Below are 26,378 nucleotides of genomic sequence, written 5' to 3' on the forward strand. Positions count from 1 at the left end.
CTGACAGACACGAGGATCTTGCAAGGTACGCACATATCAAATATAGTTATCCTATTACTTATAATAAGAGAGAATTCAACATTACAAAAAATTTGAACTTTTTTTTCAAGTGGTCACTGAACCATGAAAATGAGGTCAAGGACATTGGACATGTGACTGACGGAAACTTCGTAACATGAAGCATCTATATACAAAGTATGAAGCATCCAGGTCTTCCACCTCCTAAAATATAAAGCTTTTAAGAAGTGAGCTAACGCCGCCGCCGTAGCCTGATCACTATCCCTATGTCGAGCTTTCTGCAACAAAAGTTGCAGGCTCGACAAAAATAATAAACGTAATATGCAAATGAGTATGCCTAGTCAATAAATATACCAGGCGTGATATCCTTACATAATACTACACTTATTTTAGATCAGTGTATTAACCTAGCTGTGTACTTTTGTGTATTTGATACAAACTTCTGTACTGTTGCTTTTATTTCTCATTGTTTGACAAAAAACTTGAAATATTAACCATTGAAGAAGCTACTATATAAATAAATACATTTTTGACAGACACTGGCTCAAATAAGTTTATGTTTAAATAAGAATTATGACAATTAATTTTTCTAACTGAAATAAAAGTAGCATTTTACATAAGTTGTTTTTGAAAAGTATTGTATTTTGAACTAAAATATAAATGATAATACTGCAATTTAACTTAAAGTAAAAGATTTTAATGTTATTATCCAAGGATAAAGGTTTTAGGATTTCAAAATTTCTGATAGAACATAATACTTAATAACCTAGTTATGCTCATATTATTATTATTTACCATGAATTACTACTTTCCTTTTATTTCACAATTTTCATTAATCAATTTCAAATTCTTCCAAAAAGCACAAAACAAGCTAATTATCCCTAAATATATGAAGCTGCCATAAGTCCAACTCCTGCAAACTAAAACCATGTTTTTTAAAAAGAGCCAAATTTTGAAAAAAAATCCCATGATCCTTTATTAAAACAAAGCATTATGGGTATTTCTATTTACGCCATACCAACAGTTTTACTGCCGCAAGAAATTTACGCCTTGCTTCCCCGGCGAGAAGAAATTCATGACTTCATGAACTATCATGAATGGTTCGTGAATGTTCATGAATGGTACATGAAAATTCATAAATAATTCATAAATGAAGGTTCATGAATTTAATTCATGAACTGTTCATTAAAAGTATTTTATGAATGTTCATGAAGTTTTGATGAATCACTAGCTGCTCATAAAAAATCATGAAATGTTCATTAAAAGTATTTATGGGTAAATTTTTAATTAATTAAAAATACTTAATTCCATCTCGGATGCTTTCGACATTACTCGTTACCTTTCGACATTACTCGTTACCTGTTTGTACAAAATTTATCGTTCGTAATTTATACGCATTTGATTGGTTAACAGAAATACCTGTTCACTTCAGGTAAATTTTCATAAATATTTCCTAGTCATTTCGAAAAGTTTACTGGTCAGTTCAACACGTTAAATTTATATTGTTTGTTTATCTTATCTTATTTTATTTTTTTGTAGACATTGTGTCAAAAAATAAGGTTTTGTTGCTGTCAGATTCTACTTGTAAATATGTAAATAACATTAACTGGCTGGAATGCAATGCTATATCTGGTGCTAATATATACACTCTTCATCAATTTGTAAAAGACAACAAATCACTTTTAAGAAAATACACACATTTGTTATTGCATGTAGGCACAAATGATGTTGGGAATGGTTTATCCAGTAAATTGATTATTCAATATTATAATAATTTAATTGATTTTATTTGCAATGTTTTTCCTTCTTTAAAGATAATAGTTTCAGCAATTTTGCCAAGACCTATAGATTTTGATGACACAAAACAAACTGTAATAGAATGTAATAAAGCTTTGGCTAAGCTTACTTTAAAGAGAAATATTTTATTTGTCAAAACTTATAAGCAATTTGTTCAGCAACCAGGATCTATTTATAAAAGTAAATGTTTTTGTAAAGATAGATTACACTTAAGTTATTTTGGTGTTTCAGTTTTAAGAAACTTTTTTATAGGTGTAGTTAATCATTTGTAATTATACAATGTTGTATTTAAATGTATTTTTTTTTCAAGATACTTTGTGGTTTTTAATTTTATTTTTCAGAAGATGATGGTCAAGAAAGCTGGGCTAGACCATTACTTCTACATCTGGTTTACCTGTGAACCTATATTAGTTTGCAGGATTCCAGAAGTAACTGTTGTTGTATGTATTATCAGGTATGTTTATATTATAATGTAATTTTTTCTTTAATACTGTACACTTTATAGTGGCCGTTGGTTTGGTGCATTTATATATTTTGGAAATTAATATTTATCAAGAATATGGACTTTAAATGAGAAATTTATTTATGACATATGTATGATTGTAAATTGTTATTTATGCCAAAATATGATTATCATTACTTATGTGTTGAGTTTTTGTTTTATTACATCGAAATGGGAGCGGAGGGAATTGGTAAATTTTTAATTAATTAAAAATACTTAATTCCATCTCGGATGCTTTCGACATTACTCGTTACCTTTCGACATTACTCGTTACCTGTTTGTACAAAATTTATCGTTCGTAATTTATACGCATTTGATTGGTTAACAGAAATACCTGTTCACTTCAGGTAAATTTTCATAAATATTTCCTAGTCATTTCGAAAAGTTTACTGGTCAGTTCAACACGTTAAATTTACCCACCCTCCCGCCCATTTTATTTTTGTATTATTTGATATTTTTGTACATGTGTTATACCTTATTAAATAGAAGAAGTTAGTCTTTTTCAGATAATGCAGATTGATGAATTTGATGTCTGTTTGGGAAGTGACTGGTGCATTTATATATTTTGGAAATTAATATTTATCAAGAATATGGACTTTAAATGAGAAATTTATTTATGACATATGTATGATTGTAAATTGTTATTTATGCCAAAATATGATTATCATTACTTATGTGTTGAGTTTTTGTTTTATTACATCGAAATGGGAGCGGAGGGAATTAATGTTCATGAAGTTTTGATGAATCACTAGATGTTCATAAAAATTCATGAAATGTTCATTAAAAGTATTTTATGAATGTTCATGAAGTTTTGATGAATCACTAGCTGCTCATAAAAATTCATGAAATGTTCATTAAAAGTATTTTATGAATATTCATGAAGTTTTGATGAATCAGTAGCTGCTCATAAAAATTCATGAAATGTTCATTAAAAGTATTTTATGAATGTTCATGAAGTTTTGATGAATCACGAGCTGATCATTGAAATTCTTGAAATGTTCATCTGTCATATGCATGTGTTATGAATAATAGATGATTTAGTAACTGGTAACACTGCGTGTGGGACTGTCACTGCTGTTACTGGTTTGCTGCAAGAAGGTTTTTTTTACTCTTCCTTTCCCTAAACTGCTAAAGATGTAAATTCTGATTTTCTCCAAGTTCACATATGTGCCTTTCTATTAATTGTCGTCCGGCATATAAATAACTTAGAAAAATATCAGATCAATGATAGATAGGCCCAACGACAGACGTTTCTCAACGTATACATGTACAATGTAAACAAACCTTGACCTCGTGGTTTTAATCGTACTGAACAGTTCGGCCCTAAAAATACCTTCCAAGTGAGTCCACTTGTTTATTCACATGCACCATGTGCCGTTTAAACTAAAGATTTTTTTTTTATTATACTTAATAAAACTGCATATTAATAAATATTTGTTTGCGACACCCTTGATTTATTTTCATACTTCCGTTACGGCACAGATCAACTTCTGGCCGATATTATCTGGGGCGAGATTGTCACAGTCTCAACGTCAGCATAAGTGCACTCTTGGGTAATACGTCACCAAAATGGAGATTACGCTGATGGAAACACGGAAAAGACATTTCCAGTCAGAAAGATTTCAGATAAGTGCATTACAAATTTAATTTAACATGACAGACATGTGTATATTATTATAAAATATAATTTGTTGAGGAAATATAATTTTTTTATGGTTTCTTTGAGCAAAGCAACATCAGAAAGTCTGAAAGCATATTTGAAAATTTATTTTTAATTATATAAACAAAATGAATAATTGTTTCCACATATGATTATTGGTAGTTACCTAAAATTTATAGTTTTTGAATTGTTTGAATTGTTCTTTTGTGAAAATAATAAGTAGCCAGTTTTTATAATCTTCAGGGGATAAAAAGGGGGAGGGTTTTGAAATGAATTTGATTCATTAACAGCTTCAGATGTAGTGTATAAACAGGCAACAACATTTCAATTGAATTTTATTGCTTTAAAACATCTAGAACAATTGATTCTTTGTGGATTTTTTTTATACTTTTAGGGGATTGAATGATTAAATATCAAAATGGAGCTGCCAGTTTTGATAGTAAAACAGATTCCGTGGAGATTTTAGTTACATTTATTCAGCGATTCTACTTGGAAGAACAGAGACAACAAAATATTACAGAAAGAAGCAGAAACTTTACATGTATCCTTTTATATTATTATATCTGACGCATAGTTACTTTAGTTTTAATATTGGGTGGGTACAGGTGCAGATCCAGCCATTTTAAAAAAGGTGTGGGGTTCAAACTATGTACTATAAACCCTTTCATATGCATTGATCTTGCTAAAAAAGGGTGGGTTCCAATCCCCCCCAGAATCCTCTCCTTGACAGTAAAACCCCTGTGAGATGATAATGAATAATTCATGAATATGCATGAACATTTCATGAACTGTTCATGAACAGATTTCATGAACAGTTCATCATATCTTCATGAACATTTGATGAGCAATTCATGAACTGAAAATCGACAGTAATGTTCATGAACTTTAATGTTCATGAACAATTCATGAACAAGAAAGGTTCATGAACATTTAAATGTTCATGAACAACAATGATCATGAACCCTTTCTTGTTCATGAATTGTTCATGAACATTAAAGTTCATGAACATTACTGTCGATTTTCAGTTCATGAATTGCTCATCAAATGTTCATGAAGATATGATGAACTGTTCATGAAATCTGTTCATGAACAGTTCATGAAATGTTCATGCATATTCATGAATTATTCATTATCATCTCACAGGGGCTATTTCAATTTACGCCAGGTTTACTGCTTTTTCTACGCCCGTAAGGACTACAAATTTACATTTCCTGCTCCCTGACGCCTGGATCTAGACACGTAACTACCACTTACGCCTTATTTCCAGACGTAATACGCCTTATAATTTCCTACAGGTTATTATGTAGCACTGATTTTGACACTGTTAAAGATAACAATTACATGAATTACAATGTTGTTGATAAACTAATTGTACTTTAAGCTTTAAGTATTTGTCCTTGGTTTACAAAAACAGTAGGGTCTATTGATTTTGAGTATTCACCCAATATGAGCGGGATATCTTGAAAAATGTATCAATCAGATTTTGTGAAATGGATATGAATAATTTTCACGTGTTCATGAAGCCATGTTTTGCAGTGTCAAGCCGAATTTTGAGTATCTATACTATTAAACGAGAAGACCTCATTTTTGGTGTCGCTTCTCTTCTTTCCAGAATAAATTAATCAACACGCCTCTGTGTCCTATAGGTAGAGTGCATAGTTGCATTTGTCATCCATTCATATGATTATTCAGATTGAGTTGTTTTAGGAGAAAAACGAGAAAAAAGGCATCCGGATATTGTCCCGTCATTGTACGAAATTTTAAGTCAGATTAGACTTCCGGTTTGCGTTTTTCTGTATACTTGGAACATACATATACTACGAATAAAGTGTATTTTCAGAATTTTATCTGCTATCATTTTCAAGTTTACTATCCACGGCGAACACAGAGTTTATTAAATAGAGAGGGTCTGTATACTATATCAATGATCACCATTGATCGATTAGTAAACTTAGAATTGAAAGTAAATACGCTTTATTTATATAGTAATGAATGTTCATACTATACAGATAAGCGCTAAAATTATTCATGTGAACTTTTGATACGTTTTTTGAAATTCTCCAGTCATTAAATCTTTTACAAAATTCATTGATTACATAATTAAAAAAGGAGATGTGGTATGATTGCCATGTTGAGACAACTCTCCACAAGAGACCAAAATGACACAGAAATTAACAACTATAGGTCACCGTACGGCCTTCAACAAAGAGCAAAGCCCATACCGCATACTCAGCTTCAAAAGGCCCGAAATGACAATGTAAAACAATGCAAACGAGAAAACTAGCGGCCTTATTTATGTACAAAAAATGAACGAAAAACAAATATATAACACATAAGGCAGCAACCATTTGATTTTCTGGGGGGCTATGGTTTTTTTTGGAAAAAAAAGTTTGTTTCCAGGTTTTGGTGAAAAAAATAATTTGTTTTGGACCCTGAGTAAAAACAATTGTGTGTTTCACCCTCAGCTGCCACTATATGTAATGCTAAAATTGAAAGAAAAAAATTGTCTTCGGTTTGTCGCTAAAAAAATAGATTGTTCTTCGCCGAAGGCGAAAAAAAAAGTTTGCACAGAAAAAAAAACCATAGCCCCCCCCCCAGAAAATCAAATGGTTGCTGCCTAAACAAACGACAACCACTAAATTACAGGCTCCTTACTTAAATAAATGTTCATAACATACTAAATGTTTGTTCATATTGAAATTGATAGAAAACCAAAAATTGGGAACTTTGGAAATAAAGGTGGAGGGTAAAAAAAAACAGTTTCCTGTCCCCAATAACCTATGATTTATGATACTTTTGCTGAAATTCTCCAGTCATTCTGTATTTTACAAAATTCTTCCAACAACACTTTACATACTTTAAACTACGCTCTGAATGCCCGCGATTTCGCGGGTGTGTTCTAGTTGATATATATTCCAGTACGTTCGGTTCTCAACATACATGTGTTAACAACTTTTACAAGATTAATATCATGATAAATAGTGGTTAATTTTTGAAGAATGTCTAGCCTTTAAACTATGTAGCCATAGCCAGTGCTTGTTAAGACTATTTTTTGTGCATTGGTGATATGACCTTTGATAATAAATATGACATTGTTGTTTATCTAATTACTGTTGTGTTGTAACTTCCTGGTCTTTGGTCTAGAAGAGCAGTTTTACAGAAAGAGGTCAAGCTTGCTAAGGGTGCAGCCTTTCGGCCTGGTACTTATTCTAATCTGAAGAGTCAGCTTAATGCATACCATATTTTTTGCGTGTTTTATCAATTTGACCATTTCCTTGTATTAAGGATACATTGTGTGCTTATGCATGTTTTCTATCCAAGAGTTTAAGCAGTGTTTCATCTATTAAGAATTATATTTCTGGCAATTTAAGACCTGGAGTCAACTGTTTGGTTTTACTGTGGAACCATTTTTATCTACAGAATTGAAATTGACTCTAAGGATTGAGCCATACGAATCAGCATGTGGCTGTGTCGAAATTGCAACTGTTGCCGACACATTTAATTGATATTGTTAGGTTGTTGAATATTTATGATTATTTAGATGCTTGTTTATGGTGTTTTCTAACATTTGCATTTTTTGGTATGCTTAGGGCGTCAAATTTAGTCAGCTGAGCTCTACATCTTTTAATTCTCGTGAACAATTGATCAGAGAGAATGTTGTTGTAAGTGAAAAGGGTATCCTCCTTTTATTGAAATGGTCAGACTAGACAAGATTATGATTACACAAATCAGGTTTCTCTATGTTGCTTAGTTGAGCCATTAAAGTGTCCTATTCAAGCTTATAAGCATCTTGTGTCTTTAATACCTAGTGATAAGAATGCTCCCGTTTTTGCTTTACCTGTAAATGGTAAATTATTGCCTTTATCTAGATCAGTTTTACTGGATCATTTTAGAGAGTTAATTGTTCTTGTTGGTTTAGACCCTTCAGTTTATTCTTTCCATTGGTTGAGGCACAGAGGGGCTACCTTAGCATGCTTAGCCACCAAGGCTGGCATTCCTGAGATTTTATCAAAACATCATGAGACTGGCGATCTGACTGTTTTCCGACTTACATTAACCCTTATGCCGATGAGTCCGGGTTTATCGGGATTAACTCTTCAGACAGCTGACGATAAGTCCCGTTTTAAAGGGGTCGGATACCTCTTTTATATTTCCCGCTCAAAACAGTGCAAACATGATTTATCTTTCTTTGATGAATACCTGGATGAAAGTGTAAACATGGCACTTCCGCTTGTTGAAAACCGTGTCAAAATCAGAGGAAATTTACGAATTTTACGGGAATTAGAAATGAGGGAATCTTTTTTTTGAAAGAAAATGGAAGAATTGAAGCCAAACTAGTATACTTTTTTGATAAAAAATGTAGTTTTATGTACAAAACACTTGGAATGGACATCGTTCAGTGTGAGGAATTTGTGCAGCCTCGTAAAATTTTTTTAAATTTTGCCGTTTTTGGTTAAAAAATTACAATTTGGGGTCAAAGAGCAGAATTTTGAGAATTTCACCTAGATAATGCCAAAAATTTGAAAATTTGAATATTTTATGAAGAAAAAATTATCAAAACATGAACAAAACTGTGAACATAGTGTTAGTGAATGATATAAATACACAAATAACTAAAAACAAGTTTTTATTGACATTTATTATGAAGATCTCCCACTTAAGTAATAGTAGCCAGGGAAGCCATCGTCTCAGAGAGTTTCAGTCTGGGCAGCAATTGGTGAAAGGGTTAAACAAGCTAGTCAGCCTAGTGTTGATATGTATCGGGTTACGTCAGCCATGAATTATTTGATTGGTAGTCAGTTTTAGGGTATGTGCGCTGGTGTATTATTATATTTTTGGTTTGTTGTTTTTTAACATGTTTATATTTATAATATAAATTTTTATTTTTTATTTTTTTCTCTCCCTCGGTTTGGCGACTTCATTTTGGGTTCAGGTGCTTCATATTGACACTTTGTTCATTGCAGCTTATTGTTACCATGTTTGGTATAACTATATTTGAATGCAGTATTATAATAAGGCACCTTTCGCCAAACACTATTAGTTGTTAATTGCGTACAATGGGAGGCCACTCTCATAGTACCTAATTGATAATGCCGTGTGCTAGATTTACCTCCCCTTGTTATGTCATCCGGGTTTATATTACCATGTGGTTTTAAGGAAAAGAGCATGTTCCAGCCATTTTTCATTTATATGTAGTGGATGTATTATTTTTTTTCTTTTTAGGCCACACCAATTTAATTTCTTGTTAGACGGACCTGCCCGCACATATTTTTTTCAAAACAGAATTTTTTTACTTTTTTCATATTCCCGCTTCCCGCATCTTGAAATGTAATCATGTCCATTTCCCGCACCGCTTTTTGGTAAATGATATAAAAAGATATCAATATTTGTTTTTAAAATCACAGTCTATTAAAACCTGTATATAATGATTTTAAACCTATAAGCACCCCACCACACTGTGTAAATATCTGTGAGAATATTTTTTTCAGCATGAAACCAATTTATCAAAAGTGGTTGTGCTCCGATAAAAATATAAAACAGCGGAAATACCTGTAAGGAACAAAATGTTGGTTTCTTACCCCTTACTCATATTCCCTATCAAAAAATGTTCGTTGTTAGAATGAAGTACAAAGAACTTCTGAAGGATTTGCATTCAACTGCAATTATATTGTATGCTGTCGAAACAAAACTATCCATAGCCGCTGCATGTTTCTGCACCTGTCCTGATTGATTCAGGGGCCTGTCGTTCAGCAGTTGTCCTTTGTTGATGCGGTTCATTAGTATTTTCCCGTTTGCCGGTTTGGATATATAAATTAGAGTCTTGGTTTTCCTGTTTGAATTATGTACACTTATAATTTTAGGGTCCTTTATAGCTTGCTGTTTGATGACGGTCTGAAACAAAGCCCTGTGTAAAAGGTCGTACTTTGACCTGTGTTTGTCATTATCAGGTTGGGAGCAACCCTCCCTCAGACAAGGGGTCATTTTACTGATGTAGAAATGAAAATAGAAATACCAAGAATTTGTATAGTGCTACAAAAAAACCTTTGAAAACTTAGAATTTTGACCTCAAAAAGAGGAGAAATACATCATATTTTTAACTACTTTTCTAAAAGAGAGTTCCACTGATTTTGAATAATATTGAACTGTTTAAGTAAATATGTTAACATGGTAAAAGTCCAGGAATATTACAAAATTCTTGGACATGTTTTGACCATTTAATACCAGATAGATATATAGTTCTTTGGGGAAATATGAGCCCTATTGTACTAAAAAGTGTTTTTTTTTACAAAGAAATATATTATAACTTATATCAGGGACTTTCTATACTTACTTACTTAGTATAGAAAGTCCCTGCTTATATTGACCCCTCATAAAAGGGATATTTATAAAATTAAGGGGTTGTTCCCAAACTGATTTTGACTTTGATGGAGAATTGTCTCATTGTCAGTCACACATACATAGACCAGATTTAATTATTCAGTCATTTCTTGTTGAACAGGGAAAAATTACTTCATAAATTGAAGAAATGTCAAAGTACAAGTGATAAATCAAGTTTTAATAAATGTCAAAACCTACTATCTTATGTTTACCAAAAAAAAAAATAATCGCTCGCCTTAACTTTTCAAGCTTCACCTCAAAAATTTGCAAATTAAATATTTTTAAGCTCACCTGGCCCAAAGGGCCAAGTGAGCTTTTCTCATCACTTAGCTTCCATCGTCTGTCGTCCGTCGTCGTTAACTTTTTACATTTTGAACTTCTAGAGAACCACTGAATGGAATGAAACCAAATATAGCATGAATGTACCTTATGAGATGCTGACCAAGTGTTGTTACTTTGTAGCTGATCCATCATCAAAGATGGCCGCCAGCGGGGGACTTAGTTTAACATAGGACCCTATGGGAAATGCATACAAATGACTTCTTCTAGAGAACCACTGAATGGAATGAAACCAAACATGGCATGAATGTTCCTTATGGGTTGCTGACCAAGTGTTGTTACTTTGTAGCCGATCCATCATCCAAGATGGCCGACAGCGGGGGACTTAGTTTAACATAGGACCCTATGGGAAATGCATACAAATGACTTCTTCTAGAGAACCACTGAATGGAATGAAACCAAATATGGCATGAATGTTCCTTATTGGTTGCTGACCAAGTGTTGTTACTTTGTAGCCGATCCATCATCCAAGATGGCCGCCAGCGGGGGACTTAGTTTAACATAGGACCCTATGGGAAATGCATACAAATGACTTCTTCTAGAGAACCACTGAATGGAATGAAACCAAATATGGCATGAATGTTCCTTATTGGTTGCTGACCAAGTGTTGTTACTTTGTAGCTGATCCATCATCCAAGATGGCCGACAGCGAGGGACTTAGTTTAACATAGGACCCTATGGGAAATGCATACAAATGACTTTTCTGGAGAACCACTGAATGGAATGAAATCAAACATGGCATGAATGTTCCTTATGAGGTGCCTACCAAGTGTTGTTACTTTGTAGCCGATCCATCATCCAAGATGGCCGCCAGCGGGGGGACTTAGTTTAACATAGGACCCTATGGGAAATGCATACAAATGACTTCTTCTAGAGAACCACTGAATGGAATGAAACCAAACATGGCATGAATGTTCCTTATGGGTTGCTGACCAAGTGTTGTTACTTTGTAGCCGATCCATCATCCAAGATGGCCGCCAGCGGGGGACTTAGTTTAACATAGGACCTTATGGGAAATTCATACAAATGACTTCTTCTAGAGAACCACTGAATGGAATGAAACCAAACATGGCATGAATGTTCCTTATGGGTTGCTGACCAAGTGTTGTTACTTTGTAGCCGATCCATCATCCAAGATGGCCGCCAGCGGGGGACTTAGTTTAACATAGGACCTTATGGGAAATTCATACAAATGACTTCTTCTAGAGAACCACTGAATGGAATGAAATCAAACATAGCATGAATAGTCCTTTCCTTAAGAGGTGCTGGCCAAGTGTTGTTACTTTATAGCCAAATTTTATCTGTTTTTATATGATTTCAAAAACCAAAGTAGAGTCAGGTGAGCGATACAGGCTCTTGAGAGCCTCTAGTTTTATTAAAATTTTCAAATCACTCGCTCGTCCCAAGTTTTAAGTCCAAAAATCCGTAGAACAATAAATTAAATTGGTGTGGCCTTATTGTTAATTTTTTCTAATTACTTTTATTATTACCCACATTGGGGTTCAGGGGTTTCATATTGGTTTCTTCATTGCAGCTTATTGATACCATGTTTGGTATAACTATATTTGAATGCAGTATTATAATAAGGCACCTTTCGCCAAACACTATTAGTTGTCAATTTTCGTGAGTATTGTGATAACAGGTAAACCATAAATTTAAATGTTCAATTAATTACAAATTTCCAATGGGCTTTTTTGCAGAGATTGGTACAACCACAAATATCCATATAAATGGAAGTTTTCCGCAATCCACCAAAATTGATGCACACAAAAAATTGTTAACATTAAATGAAATTTATTTCCAGTTCAATATTAAATAAAAATGTACATACCCTTCATTTATAAATGTAATATCAATAAAAATGTACATACCCACCATTTATAAATGTAATATCAATAAAAATGTACATACCCACCATTTATAAATGTAATATCAATAAAAATGTACATACCCACCATTTATAAATGTAATATCAATAAAAATGTACATACCCACCATTTATAAATGTAATATCAATAAAAATGTACATACCCTTCATTTATAAATGTAACAACATTAGAATGTCCGAGAGTTGTTGGGTTGAATCGGGGATCACTGGTTGGTACCCATTTGACACAGGTGTAGTCGTTGACCTGTTTAATTGCTTTGTTTATCACTGTCACAGCACTTGAAGCTGTAATAAGAAACAAGAGGCTTTCAGATTGGCAACACACAATCTGCACAAAAATAATATTTGTAAATCTGGACTCTCAAACAGGATTAAGTAAAAAACAAAATAAGTTTTGTAGGATTCCCAAATGAAAAGGCCAAAATCAATCTATGTATCATTTTTCAATACTTAAAGGTGTACAACTCAACAATAGGTTGCCTGATTGGTCTGAAAATTTCAGGGCAGATAGATCTTGACCTAATTAACAATTTTAGTTCGTCAAATTTGATCTAAATGCTTTGGTTTCAGAGATATGAGACAAAAACAGCATTTTACCCTATGCAGTTTTACAAAATTTACAAAAAAAATGAGTCTTTTCATAATGCTAAAATCCATTCAATACTATTGTAATTGTTTATCATTTTGATAAAAATTTGAAGAAAAAAACAATTTAAAAGACAATTTCTACATCACAAGCTTATACATTTACAACAAAATTTTATGTCGATAAAAAAACTCCTGATCTGAGTCCTAATCTCCTGACCAAAATTTCCCACAGTCCATCACATGTATGTTTTACTATGAAGAGCAATCACTCCTTAAGGGGTCAACTGACCACTTTAATCTTGTCGACTTATTTGTAGATCTTACTTTGCTGAACATTATTGCTGTTTACAATTTATCTCTATCTATAATTATATTTAACCCATTTAAGTCTTATGATGCCTTAAGGCATCACCTGGGTACCGCCGTATGATGCCTAAAAGCATCACCCTGCTTAACGGCTGCGAGATGCCTGAATGCATCATGGACAACAAAAAAATACTCTGACGTACTTTCAGTTTTAATATCAGATCAATTACGTCAAGCTGTAAAGCGTACATTACCACAATGTGTTAACAGGTTTCAATTTTTAATATTATGTATAAATTTTGACAATAAAAGTCATTGTTATGTCATTTCTTCGTACTTTCAATTTGCATTCATGATAAAATAATACGCCGCCATTTTTTCAATTTTGTTGACATGTGTAGTCAACATGATCGTTCAAAAAAATGAAAGTTCATGTACCTTACACACAAAATATTTAAACCATTTATGTATACCTGTTTTAAAAATTAATAATATTTACTTAGGACTGTTTAATAAAAAAGATAAGCTGGAAATGGCTGTCTCTTTCTGTATCATCTTTGCATGTTGTTGATTTACGCTCTGTTGACGATCGGAAGTTTACAGTTTTTGACGACAAATAAATTTCACACAACGTGCAGGTGTTCTCCCAAATAAGGAAATCCATATTTTTGTGCAGCCAATCAAATTTTTCTAGGCTAAAAGGCGGTTCCATAGTAAAATTGTAGTGAAAAACGTAGTATTGTCGTCTGGCCTGGGTGAAAATAAAAAAAATGTCTGAATCTTCCAATGAAGAGTTTGACGGATTTTTGCAAAATGAAGTTGATGCAGCTGCACAGCGGTACAATGATAGGTTTGCACAAATTGGGATAGGTGAATTAGATGTTGTTGATAATGAAAATGAAAGTGAAAATGAATTTTCTGATGAAGATGAATCCCTTGTTGATGAGGCTGGTGACCGTCCTGAAGCTGATGGGTGGCATAAAAATTTTAATTACTATGAGAGGGATTACCACACATATTTTTACCAAGTGGAAAAACTGGTCCTACCACAGTTTCAGATCCAGATAAAGAGCCCGTTGTTTTTTCTCATTGCTGTTTACCAATGCCATTTTGCAATACATCATACAGGAGACCAACAGGTATGCTAATAAACAAATTCGTGATCATCCTGATGAAAATAAATCCCCATGGGTTACACCAACTGTTGAAGAAACAAAGGCTTTTCTAGGTTTATGATTCTTGATGGGAATCAATGTAAAACCAGATATAAAATCCTACTGGAGCACAGATGTTATGCTGGAGACCCCGTACTTCAGTAAAGTCATGAAAAGGGATCACTATATGCAAATTGTGCGGTACATCCATTTTTCAAACAGCGAGCAAGCCCCACAGCTAGGGGATCCCAATTATTCTAAATTATACAAAATTGAATCGTTAATGAATATGTTCACAGATTCTATGGTAAACCAGTATATCCCTAAAAGGCAACTATCAGTTGATGAGGTGATGGTTCCATTCAAAGGTCGACTGTCTTTTAAGCAGTATATGCCAGCCAAGCCTACCAAATGGGGAATAAAAATGTGTGCGATAGCGGAAGCTAATACAGGATATGTTTCCTTCTGTCAGGTATACAGTGGGATGATAAATGGTGCAGCTCATGGTCTGGCAAACCATGTAGTCAAAAATTGTAATGAAAAGGCAAATGTTATAGGGCAAGGGTACCATATTTATATGGACAATTACTTCACTTCTCCCACCTTATTTACAGACTTGTTTGAACCTTTTAACACTGCTGCATGTGGTACTGTTCGCATAAATAGGAGAGAGCTATCTAAAGATATAATGTAGAAAAACCCTGAAGGTGTAACTAATCGTGGGGACATGCGGTTTAGACAGAAGGATGCAGTGGCTGATGTTGTATGGAAGGACAAAAAAAATGTAAACTTAATTTCAAGTATACACAATTTCTCAGTAGGTTCAGTGCAGAGAAACGTGCAACAAGCAGATGGTATTTTTCAACAACAAGCGATACCATGTCCACAGATGATCTCTGATTACACACAATACATGGGAGGGGTTGATAGGGCTGACTAGTACATCCAGTACTATGTTTTCCAAAACAAAACACTGAAATGGCCTAAAAGAATTTTCTTTACAATGATAGAAATGTTGAAATTTAATGCCTTTAGGCTTTTTCTGGCTTCTCCTGATCATAATCAACCAGGCCCTGGTAAGAGACCATAAACCTTTTTGAAGTTTTCTAAGGGAGTAGCAGCAGGACTGATAGGTGGATACGCAGGTGGTTCAGTTTATAAAGGCTGTCCATCACTTGTCCTGGTTGATGACCGTCTTACACAGAGACACTTGCCAGGTTCCTTTGGAAATAAAAGTTGGTGCTATGTCTGTCACAAAAAATAATCAACAAGACACACGTAGACAAACAAAATATGGCAGTCTAGATTGTGGAAAGCATCTCTGTCTACCAGAGTGTTTCACGGTGTTCCATTCTGTTAAAAAATACTGTTAGTATTATAGCTATGTTGTCAGTTCCAGACAATTTTGTATTTATTGACTTTTCTGTTTCAATTTGCGAATTTATTTATTTATAAACTATGAACAAAACTAAAGAATAACTTATGAAGGATATATTTAAAAAGATAGTATCAAGATACATTTTAAAACAAAGAAGGAATTTTATAGAGAGATCAGGACAACAAAATGTAGTAAAATGGACACTGAAAAAAAAATTTGAAAAGAGGCAAGTAACAAAAATTTATAAAACTGTTATTTTTGTTTGTTATATAACCTTATAGCAGTTTAAAAATGAAATCAAAATAATATCAATACCTTGAGTAGTTTTTTTGTCAAATATCTAAATATTCATTTGATTTTTATTTTTTTAAATGTATTTTTTTTAATCTGCTTAAATTGCTATTAGGTTGCATGCCTGTTACTTAGTTTGAAATGAATATTTTCAAGGAAGGTAATTTACTTTAACAAATACAGAGATTTTTTGTTTAATCATTGAACCGTAACAAGAAATTCTGTTATACCCCAGGTGACTTAAAAACATACGGCAACGTATTTAATAAAGAGTTGTCGTCCACCAAATTACAGTTGAGTTATCTCTCTTTAATTGTTGTTGACATGAACGACGCTTTGCAAATGGCAGATTTCAATCGCTGGTACTTCTCATGTTGTTGGTTGTTTATCGTCTTCCCAATCAGTTATTGTGTTGTCATAGACATTTCATTTTATTCTTTGTAACAAAAAGAAACATCGAAGGAAGGTTAATATCTCGGAAAGGGAACGGTTAGAAGAGACTTTTCAGGAATTTTAGGGAGAGTATTGGAACAGGACTTCCTGGGATATCCCAGGAAATCCTGATCCTAAAAGCATAGAACCAATTGGGACATTTCAGGACTTTTCAGGACTAGTAAACCTGAAATATCCCAGGATTGTCCTGAGAAGTCCCAGGGTTTCAGGACTTTTCAGGACTAGTAAACCTGAAATATCCCAGAATTGTCCTGAGAAGTCCCAGGTTTAAAAAACTTTTCAGGACTTGTTTACATGTAAATTATTTTAATATTGTCCTGTGAACTCCTGGGATGTCCTGGGATATTTCAAGACATACCAAAAAATCAACAAAAAAAAGCCATGGGGATAACATGGACTCTTATCCTTTTAATCTATGAAAAGACAGTATTCATTCTTCCAACTTTTTTCTTCACAGCACATTTGATGGCATTTTTAAAATCAAATTACTTGAAAACAAATTTATTTTCTATAGTACAGTCACGGTTTTGTTCATTGTTATCATCTTCTATTCTCTCAAATTTTCCAAAAAGCCGTCTTGTCTTGACTAGTTTAAGCTGGTCACATAAATGTATCTTGGCCCTCACTATAGTTTTTTTTATAAATCAGAGCTGCTGGTCTTTAACAGTAAATCTGAAACAAAACAAAAGTTTTGGATCTAAAGTTTGATAAAAAAAATTAAATACCAAATCTCATGCATTAGTATGTCAGATTTGTTTAAGTCAACATGCTTTTTTCTTTATTTAAATGAGTACATACATGTATATATTTTGTGTATAAATGTACCCTGCCATTAAGGACATTTGATTCATTCATATATCATTGACTTTAAAATATCTCCTGGCAATTATTTTTAGCATTTTTTCCCCCTACTCAATCATTTATTTAAAATTTGTAAAATTAAACATGTACATGTACTAGTATTCCAGAAGTATGTATCTTAATGAATTAAGCAACTTATTTCAGAGATATTGCAGCAAACTGTTTGTGGTATATATCTTAATGTGAGTTTTCTCACTGTTCTATGTTTAAGTTTTTTTATATTATTATTAAAAGCATACCTATACAATTTAAATATTTTTTTCATTATAAGTAATAACAATGTATTGCTAATTCCTTATGATTGTGATGAAAGTAAATCTTATGTAAACATTCTATAACTGTTTTCTTTACTCTTATTGTAACATGCACATATATTCAAAATGGTGGAATCTAATGTATTTGTACTTACCAAAAGATATTATCCAAAATGCATGAAATCATCAAATTAATGCTCCTTAAAATCAAAGTCATGTCACCAGAAGAAAACATCTGCACTATCAATATAATGTTAAAATATAGAACTGTTGGAACTTAGTTAATTTCATTTATCTGCATTCACTTTGTGTTTAGGATATATTAGACATCTTTGCTTGTTGTCCAAGTTCAAATTCTAATTGTGTCAGGGGTTATTTAAGGAGTTAAATTTCTATTTTCTTTGAAAGGAATTAAATTTATCTTGAATATTTGATATATATATTATAATAAAAAAATATCCATTTATTGTTTATTTACCATCTTAATGTTTAAAGTTATAATAGTAATTGCAGAAAATGTATAATTTAGCCATATGTGATCCCCTGCATTTGGCCTCACACTTCCTGTCCAGTGTCTACACTAAAATAAGTATTAACCAGATGGCACATTTATACATTTCATTCACTCTGGCTCACATTTCAAAGATAAAGAATTAAAGCATGAAAATTATTTGTGTGTTCATTTAGATACTTGCAATTATATAATTTAACTTGTTTACATTTAATCTATTATCTTGGGTATTACATCTATGGTTGTATGATCATGTCTTTAATATTGGGCTTTGAAAATAAATAATGTTTAATTAAAAAAAATCATGTTGTGTTGTTCATGTTGTTACTCATATTTTGGCTTGGGGCATGTGACATGATTTGTGATATGTGAGTTTTGCATTTTCCAAAATTGCGTTCTAACATTTTTCATCAATATGATCATATACAAGTTGAACTATGCACAAACAATTCTTGGAACATAAATTTTAAATGGAATTGTAAATATACTTAAGTGGAATTCAAATTGCAAAAAAGGACTAAGTTTTGAAAAGAAACCCATATCTTTAAAGTCTTGAAATATCCCAGTAATTCCTGTTAATAATCTAAAGTCCTAAGAGTTCTTGAAAAATCAGGATAAACTTGTGTTCATCAAATATTGTAAGTCCTGAAATATCCCTGAAATTCCTGAAATATCAGGACAACAGATTTCAGGATTTACAAAATTACCAGTGCTGGGATTTTTCAGGATATCCCAGGACTTCCTGGGATATCCTGAAAGACAAGATTTTTTCAGGACACCATTTTGCAGGGGAAATCTCCGGCTATACAAACGCGCCAAAAAAAAACAATGCCGTACTGAAAGTGTTAAATAATAACCAATAAACAGCTGCGCCATGAGCGCATGATACGCCTGACGTCTTGTGTGGAAGTTTTATGCAATAATCATCAATAGTTTCTGAGAAAGTTTTAAGCAATAACCATTTATTGCTTTTGAGACATGGCGGGACATGTGAAACACCCTCATACCCCCCCCCCCCCCCCCACGACCCTGTTTTTAAAAAAAAACTAAATATCACTAAAATAAAATTTTGAATCAAACCAAAAAGTAAACAGATCTTTAGATTGATATAAAAAAGAAGTGTGTACAGTTTCAAGAAATAATCATAAATTGTTTTAGAGATACGGAGCGACATGTAAAAAAAAAAATCCCCTTTTTTACAAAATACTCAATAACTTAAAAATAAAATTTTGAGTCATCACCAAAAAGTATAAAGATCTTTAGATTAATATAACAAAGAAGTGTGTAAAGTTTTAAGCAATAATCATACATTGTTTTTGAGATACGGCACGACATGTAAAAACCCCCTCCCACTTTTTTACAAAATACTCAAAACCTCAAAAATGAAATTTTGAATCAACACCAAAAAGTATACAGATCTTTAGATTAATATAACAAAGAAGTGTGTAAAGTTTTAAGCAATAATCATAAATCATTTTTGAGATACAGCGCGACATGTAAAAAAACCCTCCCCCTTTTTTACAAAAATACTCAAAAACTCAAAAATGAAATTTTGAATCATTACCAAAAAGTATACAGATCTTTAGATTAATATAACAAAGAAGTGTGTAAAGTTTTAAGCAATAATCAAGAATTTTTTTTGAGATACGGTGCGACATGTGAAAAAAAAAAACACCCCTGTTTTAGTTACAAAGTGCCGTAACTCAAAAAGTTTAAATCTTATTTTCACCAAAAAAAATACAGATCATTTGACCATTATAAGAAACAACTATAATAAGTTTCATGAAATTTGGATAAGTCGTTCTCTTAGTTACGGTGCAACATGTTTAAACCGGGCAGACAGACAGACGGACGGACACCAAACATTTGTATACCATAATACGTCCCGTCAAAATTTTGACGGGCGTATAAAAACAGCAAAATTTTCTTAAAATTACCAATTCAGGGCAGATAAATGTTAACCTGACAAACAATTTTACCCCATGTTCGATTTGCTCTAAATGCTTTGGTTTCAGAGATATAAGACTAAATCTACATTTTACATTTATGTTCTTTTTTAGCCATGTCAGCCATCTTTGTTGGTTGGCCAGGTCACCAAAAAAACATTTTTAAAACTAAATACCCCAATAATGATTGATTGTGGCCAAATTTGGTTGGCCCAGTAGTTTCAGAGGAGAAGATTTTTGTAAAAGTTAACAGACGACGGACGCCAAGTGTTGAGAAAAGCTCACTTGAAAAGCGTCTTATGTATACTATATAGAGTCCAGTACTTACACATGTTAAACATACTATAAGGAACAATTCCATCTTTCCAAAGCCAAGGGGTATAAGTGTCAAAATTTCTCTTTCTGCCGCTTGAGTCACCCTGGAAAAAGAAGCTACTGTAAACAAACTGGTTTGTGAAATCTTTTTTTCCCTGGTTGTCCTTGAAGAAAATCTACTGGTCCTCACTATTAATTCTATAGAAAACATCTAAAATTGTGTCAGTCCTATGCAAAATTTTGGTGGTGAAATCCTGAGGACTGACACTTTTCGCGAACTCTGCTGAAACTTAATAAGTTTTTGTGATCAAGATTATAAAACAATGTTGACCGCTGCAGCCTTATTTGGGACAATGCTATCTATTGTGTTGGTTTGTTTTTTTCACACCTTGTTGTCAATGATGGAATTTGATGCAACTGTCATACAAGTGATCAGAAAGGTTTAGCAGGCTATGACACCAGGTTTAATCGTCATACAAGTGGTCAGAAAGATTTAGCAGGCTATGACACCAGGTTTAATCACTGTCATACAAGTGGTCAGAAAGGTTTAGCAGGCTATGACACCAGGTTTAATCGTCATACAAGTGATCAGAAAGGTTTAGCAGGCTATGACACCAGGTTTAATCACTGTCATACAAGTGATCAGAAAGGTTTAGCAGGCTATGACACCAGGTTTAATCACTGTCATACAAGTGGTCAGAAAGGTTTAGCAGGCTATGACACCAGTTTTAATCGTCATACAAGTGATCAGAAAGGTGTAGCAGGCTATGACACCAGGTTTAATCACTGTCATACAAGTGATCAGAAAGGTTTAGCAGGCTATGACACCAGATTTAATCACTGTCATACTAGTGATCAGAAAGGTGTAGCAGGCTATGACACCAGGTTTAATCACTGTCATACAAGTGATCAGAAAGGTTTAGCAAGCTATGACACCAGGTTTAATCACTGTCATACAAGTGGTCAGAAAGGTGTAGCAGGCTATGACACCAGGTTTAATCACTGTCATACAAGTGGTCAGAAAGGTTTAGCAGGCTATGACACCAGGTTTAATCACTGTCATACAAGTGATCAGAAAGGTTTAGCAGGCTATGACACCAGGTTTAATCACTGTCATACAAGTGGTCAGAAAGGTTTAGCAGGCTATGACACCAGGTTTAATCGTCATACAAGTGGTCAGAAAGATTTAGCAGGCTATGACACCAGGTTTAATCACTGTCATACAAGTGGTCAGAAAGGTGTAGCAGGCTATGACACCAGGTTTAATCGTCATACAAGTGATCAGAAAGGTTTAGCAGGCTATGACACCAGGTTTAATCACTGTCATACAAGTGGTCAGAAAGGTGTAGCAGGCTATGGCACCAGGTTTAATCGTCATACAAGTGGTCAGAAAGGTTTAGCAGGCTATGACACCAGGTTTAATCACTGTCATACAAGTGGTCAGAAAGGTTTAGCAGGCTATGACACCAGGTTTAATCGTCATACAAGTGGTCAGAAAGATTTAGCAGGCTATGACACCAGGTTTAATCACTGTCATACAAGTGGTCAGAAAGGTGTAGCAGGCTATGACACCAGGTTTAATCGTCATACAAGTGATCAGAAAGGTTTAGCAGGCTATGACACCAGGTTTAATCACTGTCATACAAGTGATCAGAAAGGTGTAGCAGGCTATAGCTATGACACCAGGTTTAATCACTGTCATACAAGTGGTCAGAAAGGTTTAGCAGGCTATGACACCAGGTTTAATCGTCATACAAGTGGTCAGAAAGGTTTAGCAGGCTATGACACCAGGTTTAATCACTGTCATACAAGTGGTCAGAAAGGTGTAGCAGGCTATAACACAAGGTTTAATCACTGTCATACAAGTGGTCAGAAAGGTTTAGCAGGCTATGACACCAGGTTTAATCACTGTCATACAAGTGGTCAGAAAGGTTTAGCAGGCTATAACACGAGGTTTAATCACTGTCATACAAGTGGTCAAAAAGGTTTAGCAGGCTATGACACCAGGTTTAATCACTGTCATACAAGTGGTCAGAAAGGTGTAGCAGGCTATGACACCAGGTTTAATCGTCATACAAGTGGTCAGAAAGATTTAGCAGGCTATGACACCAGGTTTAATCACTGTCATACAAGTGATCAGAAAGGTTTAGCAGGCTATGACACCAGGTTTAATCACTGTCATACAAGTGGTCAGAAAGGTTTAGAAGGCTATGACACCAGGTTTAATCACTGTCATACAAGTGGTCAGAATGGTTTGGCAGGCTATGACACCAGGTTTAAACACTGTCATACAAGTGATCAGAAAGGTTTAGCAGGCTAAGACACCAGATTTAATCACTGTCATATAAGTGATCAGAAAGGTTTAGTAGGCTATGACACCAGGTTTAATCACTGTCATACAAGTGATCAGAAAGGTGTAGCAGGCTAAGACACCAGGTTGAATCACTGTCATACAAGTGATAAGAAAGATTTAGCAGGCTATGACACGAGGTTTAATCACTGTCATACAAGTGATCAGAAAGGTTTAGCAGGCTATGACACCAGGTTTAATCACTGTCATACAAGTGGTCAGAAAGATTTAGCAGGCTATGACACCAGGTTTAATCACTGTCATACAAGTGATCAGAAAGGTTTAGAAGGCTATGACACCAGGTTTAATCACTGTCATACAAGTGATCAGAAAGGTTTAGCAGGCTATGACACCAGGTTTAAACACTGTCATACAAGTGGTCAGAAAGGTTTAGCAGGCTATGACACCAGGTTTAAACACTGTCATACAAGTGATCAGAAAGATTTAGCAGGCTATGACACCAGGTTTAATCACTGTCATACAAGTGATCAGAAAGGTTTAGCAGGCTATGACACCAGGTTTAATCGTCATACAAGTGATCAGAAAGGTTTAGCAGGCTATGACACCAGGTTTAAACACTATCATACAAGTGATCAGAAAGATTTAGCAGGCTATGACACCAGGTTTAATCACTGTCATACAAGTGATCAGAAAGGTTTAGCAGGCTATGACACCAGGTTTAATCACTGTCATACAAGTGATCAGAAAGGTTTAGAAGGCTATGACACCAGGTTTAATCGTCATACAAGTGATCAGAAAGGTTTAGCAGGCTATAACACCAGGTTTAAACACTGTCATACAAGTGGTCAGAAAGGTTTAGCAGGCTATGACACCAGGTTTAAACACTGTCATACAAGTGGTCAGAAAGGTTTAGCAGGCTATGACACCAGGTTTAAACACTGTCATACAAGTGATCAGAAAGGTTTAGCAGGCTATTACACCAGGTTTAATCCACTAGTTTCTACACAAGGAAATGTCTGTACCAAGTCAGGAATATGATAGTAGTTTTCCTTTTGTTTTAAGTATTTGAGCTTCTGATTGTGCCATTTGATAGGGGACATCGTTTTGAATTTTCCTTGGGGTTTGGTATTTATGTTTTTTTTACTTTTCATTTGATGTTTAGCTTTGTGGCATTTTTTTTTTTATGTGCTTATAAAACCAATTTGATGTTTTCCTTTAAGAAACATCTCTGACAATTATATTCATTTTCTATAAGTCACAAAAAATAAATGAACAGTTTAAATAGGCTTCTCCACTTTGAAGGGGGAAAAAGATCTTCAAAATCTCTTTAGAAAACTGTAATGTAAGAATGAAAAATTTGAAGTCAAGTGGACTTTAAAAATACTTTGAAATTCTCTTTTACTCATCAGATTTTTTTTTGTCTGAAATGACAGGAATTTTCATTGGTTAGCCATAAAAGTAATATCTACTCACTGATTTCTTGGCTAGTGCTTCTTGTTCTGGTATAAGTTTGTGTGAGTCATGGGAATCGCCGTACGTCTTAGCACTTTTTTCTGGGTGGAGTCCTTGAACCTATTAATTATAATTACATGTAATCAGATGTTTCTTCTCTTGCTATACTTTTAGTATCTTCTGAAGACCAAAAATTCATTGAATCCTTTCATTGTAAAAACAAGAAATATTAATATACATCAGATGTAAAAATAAAATTGATTAAGAATGTCACTTCTTAATTTCTGTCTTACGATAAAATTAATAAACATCTTAAAATTTTTTATACATGTCAACTTTATTTAGAAGATAATTTTGATAACATCAACCAACTCTGATAATCTAAAAAGATTTGTGAATCTATCAACAGGAAGTTGTATCAAAACACTAACATCCTTCATATTCTTTATAATAGACTATTAACAAGAATGTGTCCATAGTACACAGATGCCCCACTCGCACTATCATATTCATTGTTCAGAGGATAGTGAAATTGAGGTCCAAACTCTAATTTGGCATTACAATTAGAAAGATCATGTCATAGGGAACATGTATACTAAGTTTCAAGTTAATTGGATTTAAACTTCATCAAAAACTAACTTTACCTAAAACTTCAACCTGAAGCGAGACAGACAGATGGACATACGAACAGACAGACAAACAATCGATGCATAGACTGAATTACATAATGCCCTAGATGTTTTTTTTATGTTTTTTTGTTTCTATCTTCTCATTTGAGGTTATCCATAATTGACAAACATTTATCAAAGTGTACGAAACATACACTTTTTCAGACCCCACCCTCCCTCAAAAAGTGAAAATCAACTATTTTCTGATTTTAAGACAAAATCTATAATTTTTAATAAAAATAAGATCCTGTCTTTTATAGTACATGTATAGTTTATTATAGAAATTTGCACCAAAAATAAACTGAAACATATCTGACGAAAAATTCTGGTAAGAAAAAAAATGTATGGCATGTAGATTTGTTATCCCCCTCTCACCCAGTGTACAGTTTGTACACTTTGGAAAATGGTTGACAATTATAGATGACCCCTTTCTCATTTTGATGTTATTCGTACATGTATGCTCACATTCTTAATTCATATAATTCGAATGGTTGTTTTCATAAATTAATTAAATTAATTGGAAATAATTAGATCAGGTTGGTAAAAAAACGTAAAATAAAATATTCTTAAGAATCATTTTCATGACATTTCTTCCATTCAGCATTTTGTACCATCTTTAAATCCAGAGGGATAGCATTAGACCCAGCATGACTGAATAAAAATAACAATATATCACTTTTCCATAAATACCCATGCAATAACACTTTTTTATCTTCTGTTTACAGTCCACCTTTGAAAACATTGTTGGACATGTGACTTTTTCTAAACCAATATACTTACAAGATGAGGATGTCCATTGTTTTCAATTTCCATACCTTCCAGCAGGTTAGATTCAGGGTCATCAGGGTCAATATTCTAAAGAAAATAGAAGAACAATCTGTTCAGTCTTCTTTTACGCATCATATCTTTTTCTATGACTTTTTCTTAAATTATATTTAACAATTATAGAATAAATTGTCCCTGGTTTAGTAACATCAACAATGATACAAGTACAGACCCAAAAACATTCTTAGGGTAGGACCGAGGATCTGGAATTTTTTTCACCTAATTTTGGTCATTTTGATATAACTTAAAAGTTGGTGCCCTTTTTCAAAAAAACATTGTCAAAATCAAATTACTGCACGAGTATGCTCATTCTCATGGCATCAACGAACTTGTTTCACTGTTGCATCGCATTTACTTCATGATTTATCGTACCATTTTCCTAAAATAGATCAAGAGCAATTAAAGGAAGGCAACAGTTTAAAAATAAATGATTTTAATGACTCGAAACGATAATTTTCTCATCCATCACTTACGTTTCTGTAG

At 33.5% G+C, this 26,378-nt stretch overlaps 1 protein-coding gene and 1 long non-coding RNA gene across 3 annotated transcripts in view; both read right to left on the bottom strand.

Annotated features, from left to right (window-relative positions):
* LOC143062111 (MAM and LDL-receptor class A domain-containing protein 1-like) overlaps positions 1-26,378 on the bottom strand; it is a 161,927-nt gene that overhangs the window by 75,608 nt on the left and 59,941 nt on the right. For both annotated transcript variants that reach the window (XM_076233933.1, XM_076233925.1), the window contains exons 5-8: positions 25,851-25,925; positions 24,424-24,522; positions 20,653-20,743; positions 12,726-12,867 (exon numbers count right to left, since the gene is read on the bottom strand). In XM_076233933.1, coding sequence (XP_076090048.1) covers positions 12,726-12,867; positions 20,653-20,743; positions 24,424-24,522; positions 25,851-25,925 — 407 coding nt within the window. The remainder of the gene's footprint in view (positions 1-12,725; positions 12,868-20,652; positions 20,744-24,423; positions 24,523-25,850; positions 25,926-26,378) is intronic.
* Positions 17,146-19,367, bottom strand: LOC143062181 (uncharacterized). Its single transcript, XR_012974598.1, has 2 exons — positions 18,023-19,367; positions 17,146-17,424 (listed from the first exon to the last, which is right to left on the bottom strand). It is a non-coding gene; the product is annotated as an uncharacterized LOC143062181 (long non-coding RNA).

Source organism: Mytilus galloprovincialis, chromosome 1 (genome assembly GCF_965363235.1).
Source record: "Mytilus galloprovincialis chromosome 1, xbMytGall1.hap1.1, whole genome shotgun sequence".
NCBI classification, from domain to species: Eukaryota; Metazoa; Mollusca; class Bivalvia; order Mytilida; family Mytilidae; genus Mytilus; species Mytilus galloprovincialis.